The 12,172-nt window shown below is 43.5% G+C and overlaps 1 protein-coding gene across 2 annotated transcripts in view; it reads right to left on the bottom strand.

Moving 5' to 3' along the window:
* Positions 1 to 1,651: 1,651 nt before the first annotated feature.
* ADHFE1 (alcohol dehydrogenase iron containing 1) overlaps positions 1,652 to 12,172 on the bottom strand; it is a 65,910-nt gene continuing 55,389 nt past the window's right edge. For both annotated transcript variants that reach the window (XM_085879246.1, XM_085879247.1), the window contains 3 exons: positions 9,819 to 9,915; positions 8,765 to 8,922; positions 1,652 to 2,679 (listed from right to left, as the gene is read on the bottom strand). In XM_085879246.1, coding sequence (XP_085735372.1) covers positions 2,596 to 2,679; positions 8,765 to 8,922; positions 9,819 to 9,915 — 339 coding nt within the window. In that variant the 3' untranslated portion in view covers positions 1,652 to 2,595. The remainder of the gene's footprint in view (positions 2,680 to 8,764; positions 8,923 to 9,818; positions 9,916 to 12,172) is intronic.

The following is a 12,172-nucleotide window of genomic DNA, read 5'->3' as shown; positions in this document are numbered from 1 at the left end:
CTCCACCTCGGCCAGGTCGTGCTGTCGGCCTCCTTCGGGTGCAGCTTCCTGCACGACGCGAGCACCCCCTCGTCTGGTGTCGCCGCCTTTCTACCGCTCCGTCCCCTCCGTTCCGACTCCAACGCACACGACGAGCAGCTCCACCGCCCGCGAAGTCTTGACCCTCTGCTTCCGACTCTCCTCTTCTTGACTCTCCGACCCTTTGACTGACGAACACCGTCCTTTATCCCCCCGTAACTTCGCCTTTGACCCCCTCCCTTTGACCTTTCACCTCGCTCCCCATTGGCCCGAGAAAAAGTGGGCGTGAAGGCTTTTTGATCCACAAATTTGCATATATCGATCGCCCTGGGGGCGGGGCCAAATCGCCCCTCGCTCACCGATTGGACGGCAAAAAGTGGGCGTGTGTCGTTTTTGATCCGTTTTTGAAGCAGAAAATCCGTGATTTTGTACACGCTGTTCAACGTGCGCCCTACACGAGTCCAGCATCGGTGCCCATGAGTGGCGCGAGATGACGGTGATGCGATGGTGGCGAGTTGTGACGGTAAAGGTCATGGCGGTTGTGGTGAAGCGGCGTTGTGGTTGGTGGTTGTTGTTGTGGTTGTGATGGTGGCGATTGGTCCAAAATAAAGATAGTAAAAGAAAAACGGCTATCCTGAAGAGTCGCAGCACATATAAATGACATGTATTCCCACTAGACAACGGGTTTGGGCCTAACTACACATGCACTTACCGAGATACCTCACCTAAGAGACCTGAATGGTGGTTTGCGAATCTGGTAACCACAACAATATATACATATATGTTCATATATATATATATACATATACACATATACATATACATATACATATATATATATATATATACATATACATATACATATACATATACATATACATATACATATATATATATATATATATATATATATATATATATATATATATATATATATATATATATATATATATATATATATATACACATGAAGACCACAAGGGGAAAACCAGAGATGTCACTTTTTATAAATTTCAGGGTTATTGCACCTGCCAATAGTTGGCAACATAAGGTTTCCTCTCACAATATTACTTTAACAAATAACCAGGGGTGTCACATTATTTCTATGGTATAAAGTTTCGCCGTGCAATAAAAAAACACAAGTGTTGTCAAAGCTGAACAAGTAGAAACCCAGAGTTGTCAGTACTTTACTCCTGGTTATCCCCCTTTCATTCATGTTAACTGTTCCACCATAATATTCAGAGTTGAGAAACTAAAAAATGAAAGGTTGTTAAACTTTCACAGCATAAACTCTGAGCACGACAATGGCCTATTTGGTTATATCATGGGCTCCGTAGTTGGTGCATATCGTGGTTCAAGCCTGGTCGAACCTTTATTGTGACATTTATGGGACCCACGCCGTGGCTTAATGGTTAGCACGTCTGAGTACCCATCCTCATTCGATGTACCCACCGCCCAATCAACCTGCTTAGGTATATGAGGGAGTCACATGAGGTGATTTCGGCTATCGCGGGGGTGGTTTATCCTTGGTTTCCTCCCGGTTTTCCATCATATTAAGTAGTACGGAGTAAGAAATGGAGAATCCGTCGTCATATAAGCGAAATACCCTTCAGTATGCCGTTGAACACCAATCAAACAAAAAAGCAATGACCGTTTAATGTTGAAAAAAATAATCTGTGATCACCAAAGTCATGTTATGTATACTAATAACCAACAAGCATGAACTTGCTACACATCCTGGGTTAAAATTGCAAGGCAATTATTAAACAAGGGAATAACTAGTGATGTCAGTTTGCAACATTGATTCGTTCTTTGCTCTTAAATTAAATAACACAGAAGCTTGGCAAATGCTACATGCTTAGTTTGATCGGCCAATGATCACTCTTCCTTTTACTGGAAAAGAAATCTATATGACAGTTATTAAACAGTCCACCAAAGTCTTGAAACTTCGTTTTTCAGTTTCTTCAAAATTGACTTATCCTGACATCTCTGGTTTTCCCCTTGTGGTCTTCATATATATATATATATATATATATATATATATATATATATATATATATATATATATATATATATATATATATATATATATATATATACATATGTAGACTGTATCGTGCTACTTCCTGTATCAGAGTGGTGACCCGTCCAGGATAGCAACCCTAGCCATGGAAACTGTTTTGACAGCACCTATGCTCTTTACAGAGCATGGTTCATGATCTGATCTTATGGTGCTATGAGTTATTTGCAACATAAATGGTGAGCACCATTAGTGTCAGGGAATGGAAAAAATCTTGTAAGATGCAGGGGAGGGGAAACTATGTGCAAACATTTTCTCTCCCCTTGTGCCATTGACTTTGCTTTCTTAGTGGCTTCCTCAAACCTATTTTAATTAATTCAATGCTCCCCCCCACAAGAGAAAGACATTTACAATGTATATCTGGAACAAAACTGTTTATAAAATTCACATTAAAAACTAAACATCATACTTTACTTGATAAACATCCAACGTATTGAATTTGTGAACGTTTCACATTTGCAGCTCAAAAAGGCTTTCTTTATAAATTACTTATCAAATCAATATAGCTTCATCGATTCTTCAAATAATAAAGAAAGATCTTCTTCAGTCTGTGCTCTTGGAGACAGTTTTGTCACCCTTTCCTGCAAAAAAACAAAAAAGTGTGTTTTTATATTCTGTACTTCAGCTCACAAGTTGTTCAAACATTGCAGTATATAACCATGGGACAGGGAAACAGGAAGTGCAATGCCATAGAGATATAGAGGTAGGCATACTGCAGTTCAAAACTCGGGTTCATGGAACACTTCACCCCACACCGTCTTGAAAAACAAGGACATGGGCGGGGTCAAGGAGTGGAAAATTAGATTGGTCGTGACGATGTAAAATGCCGTAGTATTTCGTCCAAGTACTGCTACACGGAAGGGTTTTGAACGTGTCAAAAAGGCAATTTGTATTTTACAGTGTTTCAAGCATAAAATTCAATTGGAATTAAAGATTTTAAAGGTTGTAGAAAAAAACCTCGGCAGCTTACCGCTGTTGATGGGTTTTTGTTGTGAGTTGAGCCGTCGTATTCAACGGATGATAGGGTTCTCCACCACCATGTTGCCGTTATCTTTCCTTCCTTCGTGTCCTCTTCTCCTCCACGTCTTGATGGGTGTCTGCTCAAACTCCTTCATGCAGTTGGTGCAGTAACTGTGCCATTTCCCACAATCAAGGGCAATTTTCTTCCATCCGGTCGTGCTGATAGAGCACAATTTGAGGTTAGCTTTGAGCGAGTCTTTGTTTCTTTTTTGGGGGGGGGGGGCGCCAATTGATATTTTGCCTTCTGCAAGCTCACAGTAGAACAATGCTTTGGGCAGAAGATAGTCCTCCATACTCACTAGGTGCCCTGCTCAGCACAGTTAAGTTTGGATCAGGTAGTCCGAACCGCATCGGGACAGAAATTCTGTGTTCGGGACTCTTGTCTTGCCAGTGAATGTTCCAAATTCTCTGCAGGCACCTCATGTGGAAGCTATCCAAGTTGTGCACATTGTGACAGTTGAGTGTCCAGGTCACGCAGCCATATAGCAACGTGGACATAACAACTGAACAATAGATACTGATCTTTGCAGCGAGTGACATGTCGTGGTGGACTATTGCTGTGGGATGAGCCGGCTAAATACGGCACTTGCCTTATTGATGCGTAATGTAATTTTGGCATCAATGGTACCATCGTTGTTAACCAAGTAGCATAACTTCCCTGCAGCTTTCAATGGCTGGTCATTGATTGTGACCCAGGGTACCACGTATAATGAATCTCGTTTCAGCTGGAACAATACTTCAGTCTTCTTGATGATGGCAGTCAAGCTATATCGGTCGGCAGATCATACGAAGGCATCTGTCAGGGGTTGCGCATCCTCCTTCATGTGGGACGTGGGTGATAAGAACACAATAGTCAGCAAACAACAGCTCTTTGATGGGCATCAGTCGGACTTTGCTCTTGGCTTTAAGACGACCGAGGTTAAAAACACTGCCATAGGTACGGAAGTGGATGTTGACTCCCTTGAAACCTGAGTCCTCCAGTGCGTCAATGATAATTCTGGCAATCACAATGCTGAAGCAAGTTGGCACTAGGATGCAGCCTTCCTTAGTGCCATTTATGATGTCGAAAGACTCAGATTCACCACCATTGCCTACGACTCTCGCCTTCATACCGTCATGAAACAATTGAATGATGTTAAATAGCTTTTCTTGGCAACCGATGCGTTGCTATAATTTCCACAGGCCAAGGTGGCTGACTAAGTCAAATGCTTTCTTCAGATCAACAAGAATGATAGACATGTTCTTGTGTTGTTTGCAACATTTCTCTCGTATTTGTCGCAATGCAAAAAAAAAGAAGAAGAAGCTATTCCACAGTTAGTTCCAAAGCCACATTGGCTTTCCAGGTGAATTTCCTCTGTAAGACTGGATGGCCGATTGATGATAACACGAGAAAAATTTTTTCCCAGCTGTGGACAACAGTGCGATTCCTCGGTGGTTGTTGCAGTTGGACCAATCACCTTTGCTTTTGTACAGTTGGAGGATTGTGGCATCTTTGAAATCCTGTGGGATGGATTCCTCGGACCAGATTCGGGTGAAAAGTTAATGTAGTTGCAAAAGCAGATGGGGGCCGCCATGCTGTATACTTCCAGTGGAATACTATCAGTACTAGACGCCTTTGCCTGCCTTTACTTGTTTCATCACTCTGTGGATTTAATCGAGCGTTGGTAGTACTGCGAGGTGTTACATCTCAGGTATCGAGTGGATGTCTTCCATTGTTGCGTCGTCGATGTTGGATGGCTGGTTCCAAGCCGTGCTGAAGTGTCCTGCCCACGTTTGCAGGATCAAAGTTGATTCCACAAGAAGAGAACGCCCGTCAGAAGTTCGTACCGGCGTGATCCCGTTACAACTGGAACCATACATGGCTTTCAGGTCTTTGAAGAAGCGTTGTGCCTCTCTGCGATCAGCAGCTTCTTGAACACATGGGCTCTGTTGATCCACCAGTCCTCTTTCAGTTGGCGACATTTCTTCTGTGCTGCGCTCCTGGCCCTTGCGTATTCGTTCTTCTTCGACAGATGATATTTGTCACATGTATAAGTGACATGCTTCTGGTGCAAGTTGTCCAGTATGGGAAGAAGAAGTAGATCATTTTTATCCAATCAGATGCAATGTTTCCGTTCTATGCGGCTGATTGCATTAAGCACAGCCTTCTGGGTAGCTTCGCAAAGTGCATTCCATTCAGCTGTGCACGAGTTAAAATCTGTATTGTCAGATTTGCCCAACTCCTCCTTGAGATTTACTGCTAGCTTTAGTCACAATGTGGAGAGCTGTTTTAGCAATGATCAGATCATGCAGTGGATTGCTGAACAACTCTGGTCAGATTGATGTGTCGATCACGTTGACGCACAATGATGTAATCTATTTGGTGCCAGTGCTTTGACCTTGGATGCATTCACAATGTTTTCAGCCGGTTTGCCTGTTGGAATAGCGTGTTTGTGATGGTGAGCTTGTTTGTGGCACAAAAACGTAACAAGAGGGTACTGTTGCTGTTTTCTTTACTGACACCATGATTGCCGATAACTTGGTCCCATGCGCTGCAGCCCACTCGGGCATTGAAATCAGCCAGAAACACAATTTTGTTGTTGGCAAGTGCAGATGATACAATGTGATTGGTGTTCATAAAAGGCTTCATTCTCTTCATCGGAATAGGACATGGTTGGCGCATACACGCTAATAACAGTGGTGTGTCTGTCCTCCATAAGTTTGAGCTGCATCGACATTAACCACTCATTGTAGCCTTTCAAGAGGTATCCTAGGTGTGGAATGAGCTTAGTTTTGAGGGCGAAACCAACACCAGCTTGTCGAGCAGCATCCTCAGGTTTACCAGTCCAGTAGAATGTGTATACAGCGCCTTTTTCGGTGAGTTGTAACTCATTGGCAAATCTTGTCTTCCTAAGCACTGCAAAATCGATGTCATTCTGAGCGAATACCAGAACGATGGCTATATTTCCTTTAGGGTTAGTTACATTGTCTTGGAGTTGTCAAAAGGTTCTAGGTTGGTTGGTTACGTTGTCTTGGAGCGTGAAAACACTACACGCAACAAACATGTAACTTTTTTGTTTTGATTTCCTTTTCTTTCTTCATTCTTTCCACTGCAGAAGTTAGATAGCACTTCAGCCTGTCCCCACCATCCTTTCCCCATCGCCACAGTACTTAAAATAGTCAGAGGTGGTGGTAAAGTCCTCCTGCATTGCATGGGATTATAGTGAGTGTGACACGTGCTCCATCAGACCCACTTTCTTGTCTGCCACAGCCCATGAGCCCAGGTCTGGAAGCCCACAACGTGAACACAACATATGACGGATGCTGCAGAATGACTGAAACAAGATGCCGAGTTGGCCTCTTGCTCACCCTTAAAGTGTGTGTGCCGCATCGCGGTGCCTGAAGACCATGGCTAGAAATAGTCCGGAACGCCCACCAAAGCAGTATACGGTAATAGCACCATTGACCCTTCCGCGGGTTCATCCTGTTATAATGAAACTGCCAACCCACGGCGAACGAAGGCTCCCATTTAGTTTTGATGGCAAGGCACAAATTGCTGGACACAAAAAAGTCTTTTAATATGTTACATTAGTTCATTGTTCCCATTGTTTGTGTCCTTTAGGACATCCTTTAAAAAAAAAAAGCAGGAAGTTTCCTGTTTGGAATGATTTTTAATTTTGTTTGACTGCCACACAGGCAAAAAGATGAAAACAATTAATTCACTCCTCTGTGCATGCACGTTCGGGAGGAATTCAGAACCAACATACTGCTAACCTACGGGCTTGTTTTCTGATTGAAGTTCCGATTTGTGTTCAAAATATAACATTCAATTGAAATTAAGCTGTACCTGAAGTTTGTAGACACTGACGTTTCTCGACAGACAGACAGTAGTGAACCAATTGCTTAACCCTGCTTTTCGCTTCACATGCATGGGATAATTACAAGCATAGTTCACTGATAAAGGAAAGTTTTTGTTTTTGGGAAGGTTAGGGTGAAAGAGTTCAAAACCTTGTTGGTCAGTTGAATGGATGTTGCTGTATTTACAATTTATAGCAAACAAGCAGGGTTACCCAGCATTGCCTGATACTGTTCTAATCTCATTGGCATTTTGAAGAAATAAACTCTATTTTTTATATTTTTTTGTGGGGAAAACTTCCCTACACCCACGAAGAAATGGAGTCAGGTGTAATTTAATATTACCTGTCACGTAACTATAAAGGCTTCGGCACTATTGAGCGATTAAAAAAAAAACTTTTTCTTTTGCCTGTCACTCACTAATGAACCTCTGAAAGTTTGACGAAGATCTGTTCGTCCATCTCTGATAAAAATTGCAACATAGACAGACAGACAAACAAGCATCTCTCAGAGTACTGGTATCAATTAATTACCAGCACACAATAAAATGTGACATCAATTCTTATATAATTCACGTGCAACCATTGACACGTGAAAGTAATTTGTGAGAAAGAAGAAATCCTTTTGTATCAAGCACATGATGTGTGAAAATATATTTTATACTGGATTTTTGTTTTCCCATTTTGAACATTGTGTGCTGAAAATTAGTCATCTAAGAGTCGTATCGTGGGGAAAATGCTAAATTCAAACTAAATGTACTTTTAGACCAAATTCTAGTGAAGATGGCGCCTTCCAGATGTATTTTGATAATAATAATAATAATATTAGTAATCTTATTTTTCTTCTTCCTTGACGGCCACAATTATTCCCACGTTCTTGTGGGGTTGGCTGGGGGGAAGTTTTGGCCAAAGTGTTTCCCGAACCGTCTGGCCAGGCCTGTTGCTCGACCAAGTGGTTTGAGCAGGAATTTTGAATTTGTTCATGGTGCTGGTGATTGCTCCCCTACTCTTCACAAAGGACACCATGGGATCTTTAACATCCACCAACTAATGCTGGACAGACAAAACGCCCAATTTAACGTACATCCGACGGATGGCACACACAAATGAATTGCCCTGCCTGTGAAATACCAGGATGACAGTTTGTAGTTGGGTCAAGATTTGAACCCAGGCGAGACAGCTTCGATGCAAGTGTGTATACCTCAAAGCCATCATGCCAGCCAAATAATAATAATAATAATAATCATAATACTAGAAGTAAATGAAATAAAGAGGGGTTTTTTTTGCCCATCATATTATTCAACTAGATGGACTCAATGGAGGTGCAGACTCACGGCGTTTTCTCTTATTACAATACAGAGCCAAAGGAACTAACTATACTGTCACATTGCCGCAGTGTGAGTAAATAGTCTTGTACGAATTTTTCATATTTTTCCTTGTGAGCTCAAAGTTGACATTGTCTGACATTTTCACAATATCAAGTTCAGTGATAAATCTGACGATTCTAGCTACCCTCATTGTCCAATTATTCTGCTGACAAACAGACAAACGAACACGCAAATGCAATACCCATGCACCTGGCTTCCAGAGTGAATAACTACCTCTCAAATACTGTTCGTCTTTATGAGACTATACAGTATTTCAAATGAGAGACTGTATTTTCTTAGGTTAAAGAGAAAAAGTTCAAGAATGGTCAGGCAAGGGTAAAAAGTAAATAATACGTATGAAGACTTGAAAAAAAACAAACAAACAGCTGTTATGTTGGTGCACATAATGACTCCATGTCCCACCCCCTCCTCCACAGTAATAGCACCTGAGGCAGAGTTCCACGAACCAACTCAGGAATGTCATCACATGAGTACCCCAGTGCACTGAGCCCATCGTCTACACCCAGATCGAACAACATTTGCCGGAGAACGTCTGCCAGTATGCGTCCCGCATCTGCTCTGCAGGCCTGTCGGATATCGGCACCTGCGGACGTCAAAAAAAGAAACCACCAGGAAGTGACTGATAAGTGATAATACACCTTTCCTTGCCATGCCAAATAACACCCAACTGTGCCATTTTGCCAAAACAGTTCAATTAAAGGGCGTGAACACTGAAACAATTTACAATGCAACATATACTCGTACATGTAAGCACATTTGAAGTTGTGCTGTTTCTTATTTTTTTACATAATAAAATGAGTACAGTAATTCCTCACTTAATGCGGTCGATGCATTCCTGAAAAGTACTGTGTTAAGCGAAATTGCGTTGTACGAAAACAATTTTCCCATCTGAAATAATGTAAAAAGTGATGCTTACATGTGAGGGAGCTGTTAGAGATAGAGAGAATATTTCATATCACTCGAATACTTCTAATTTAACATCCAATGGAATCGATTTCCTTTTTTGTATTGCACAAAGAAGCACTATTATCACTATTTGGTTGCTTACCACTCTTAAATCCCGAATAAAAGTTACAATGGTCGAGGACGTGTCACAACAAGATGGTGGGACAAAGGACTGAGATGCCAGTTGTAGCGTTCTGCGTAGATAGCTACACAGTACAAGAAAGGTCATTGACTGCCGCTCAAAAACCACATTATAACGGAAATCTTCCTTGTTGTTGAAAAGTGTTCCCGAATAGAAAAAAAACCGTGTTATAGCAAAATTCCGTTGTGTGAAACGCCATTAAGCGAGGAATTACTGGAAACAAATTAGAGGTGATCTCACTATCAACTCAGCCGGCTTGCTATATCTGTGTACCTTTGTTATGACCTCACTTTAGAAAAACCACATGTGGTAAGTTGGTGATGTGTGAGTCAACACGGTGATAATGGGAGAGAGTAGACATGGCAATATCAAATTTCAAGCCAAAAAAGTACCAAGAATCTCTGCTGCCTCCAGATGCCGCTCAGGACACATGGAGGCAGTGAATGTAAAAACTGCTGGAGATGTCACAACGACTGACAGGCCATGGGGCTGTAAAACACACAAATGCACTCATCAAAAGGTGAAACAGTCGATTACGAGCCAAAAAGGACTTTGGAATACCCTCATTAGTTTATAAATCCCAGGTATGAAAGATTTGATTTCAAGCCAGGCTCGCACTCAATTTTCTGTGAGTTTTCAATCGAGACGCTTTGTTATAAATCTCATAAAGCTGTCCAACAAGCGTACCATCTGCATTTAATACGATTCCATCTGCAGTATCACAACAAGCACCAAATGATTTTGGACATTTATTTCCAGACAAGGAGGATGACCGGATTCAGTGTTGATGCACTTTTACAGACAGAAGAAGAAAGCAACAAAGAGAGATGTGGATAAGGCAAGGAATGACATGGAAACGGAAGTGAACAGCAGGTGAGATGAGGAAGGTGGGAAGATGATCTATAAAACAGCTCGAGACAGGGATAAGGATATGAAGGGGGGGGTTGCTGATTAAGGATGGAGATGAGAATGAGAAGATCACCTGTCTCTGTTATCATCTGAGCTCAAGCGTTTGGACATCGGGATTGCAGCTCTCTCTGAGGTTCGGAGACCGGATTGCGGAGAGATAATGGTGGGTGGTTACACCTACTATTGGTCTGGTCGCTTTGATGGTTACCATACCCAAGGAGTTGCTGTAGCTGTGTCCAATAAGCTGACCCCAATGATAATTGAGGGAACACCGGTCAACGAGCGTATTATGAGATTAAGGATTCGTCACTCCTTAGGTGTCATTTCCCTGGTCTCTGTTTATGCTCCGACTGAGGCGAGTGATCTCACCGTGAAGGATGCATTCTACGCCACGCTCGAGTCTGTGGTTGATCAGTGCCCCAGACGAGATACACTTCTAGTCTTGGGGGATTTCAATGCATCGACTGGAACTGACAGGGATGGTTATGAGGTGTGTGTTGGTCCCCATGGGTCAGGAACTATGAACCAGAATAGCACTAAGTTCCTTGACTTTGCAAGAAGTCATGGACTTAGGGTGGCTGGTTCATGGTTTCAGCGCCCACAAGCTCATCGCTGGACTTGGTATTCCAACGCTGGCGGTGTGGCAAAGGAGATTGACCATGTCCTCATTGACGGTCGTTGGAGGATGATCCAGAACTGCAGGGTCTACCGGAGTGCTCAGTTCCTCAATACTGACCACAGGCTTGCTGTAGCAACTCTAAAGCTGCACCTTAAATCCTGGAGAATGGTACCATCCCAGCCTACGCTGGATGTTGCCAAGCTCAGGGATGAGAGAGTAGCTGAGGAGTTTGCGAACAGGCTGAGTGGACACTTGGGGGGTCTGGGTGCTTTGGGGGGTCCTGAAGAGTTGTGGAGCGCCTTTAAGACCACCGTCCTTGATGTTGCCGGTGGATGTCTTGGAACTCACCGCAGGGCAAAGAAGAATTTTGTCTCTCAAGGGACACTGGATACCATTGACCAGAGTCGCAGGGCCAGGCTGAATGGCAGAGCTGAGCTGTTCAGGGAGCTGAGGCGTAAAACTGTACGTGCACTGAGGGTGGACAAGGAGGCCTATGTGCGAGGATTCTGTGAGGGGGTAGAGCATCACCTGTGGACAGGTGATTCTCGTCCCGCTTATAGGGGAATTCGCGCATTACGTTCATCCAAGCCCATCCCTCGGAGCACTGCAGTTCGAGCAGAGAGTGGTAGGCTCTTGACAGAGGAGTCTGAAGTGAAGGCCCGCTGGGCCCGTTACTTTGAGCGGTTGTACCAGGCTGATCCCCCAGCTGTCGAGTTGGACGTCAGGGGTGTTACAATCCCTGTTGCTGACCCACGAATCAACTGTGGTCCACCTTCGCTTGTGGAAACACGGGCTGCGGTGAACCAGTTGAAACGGGGCAAAGCTCCAGGGATTTGTGGCATCCATGCCGAACTTCTCAAGGCTGGTGGAAATGCTGCACTCGTGTCGTTGCATGCAGTTTTGTGCTCTGCCTGGAACACAGGCATCATCCCAACTGACTGGAAGAGGGGCCTTGTTGTCCCTCTCTGGAAAGGGAAGGATGATCGCCAAGACTGCAACAACTACCGAGGGGTGACGCTGCTCTCAGTGCCGGGCAAGGTCTTTGCTCGGATAATTCTTGATAGGGTTCACCACCATCTGCTTGAGCACCCGCGTCCAGAGCAGTCAGGCTTTACACCAAAGAGGTCAACGATTGACCGTATCCTTGCCCTTCGTGTCCTCACCGAACGCAGACGAGAGTTTCGGCAGGGGCTGCTTGCAGCCTATGTTTATCTCTGT

Source organism: Eptatretus burgeri, chromosome 4 (assembly GCF_056783735.1).
Source record: "Eptatretus burgeri isolate ZD-2024b chromosome 4, Ebu_testis_v1, whole genome shotgun sequence".
Classification (NCBI taxonomy): Eukaryota; Metazoa; Chordata; class Myxini; order Myxiniformes; family Myxinidae; genus Eptatretus; species Eptatretus burgeri.
The sequence above is the reverse complement of the archived record's forward strand: the minus strand, read 5'-3'. Positions and strand labels throughout refer to the sequence as shown.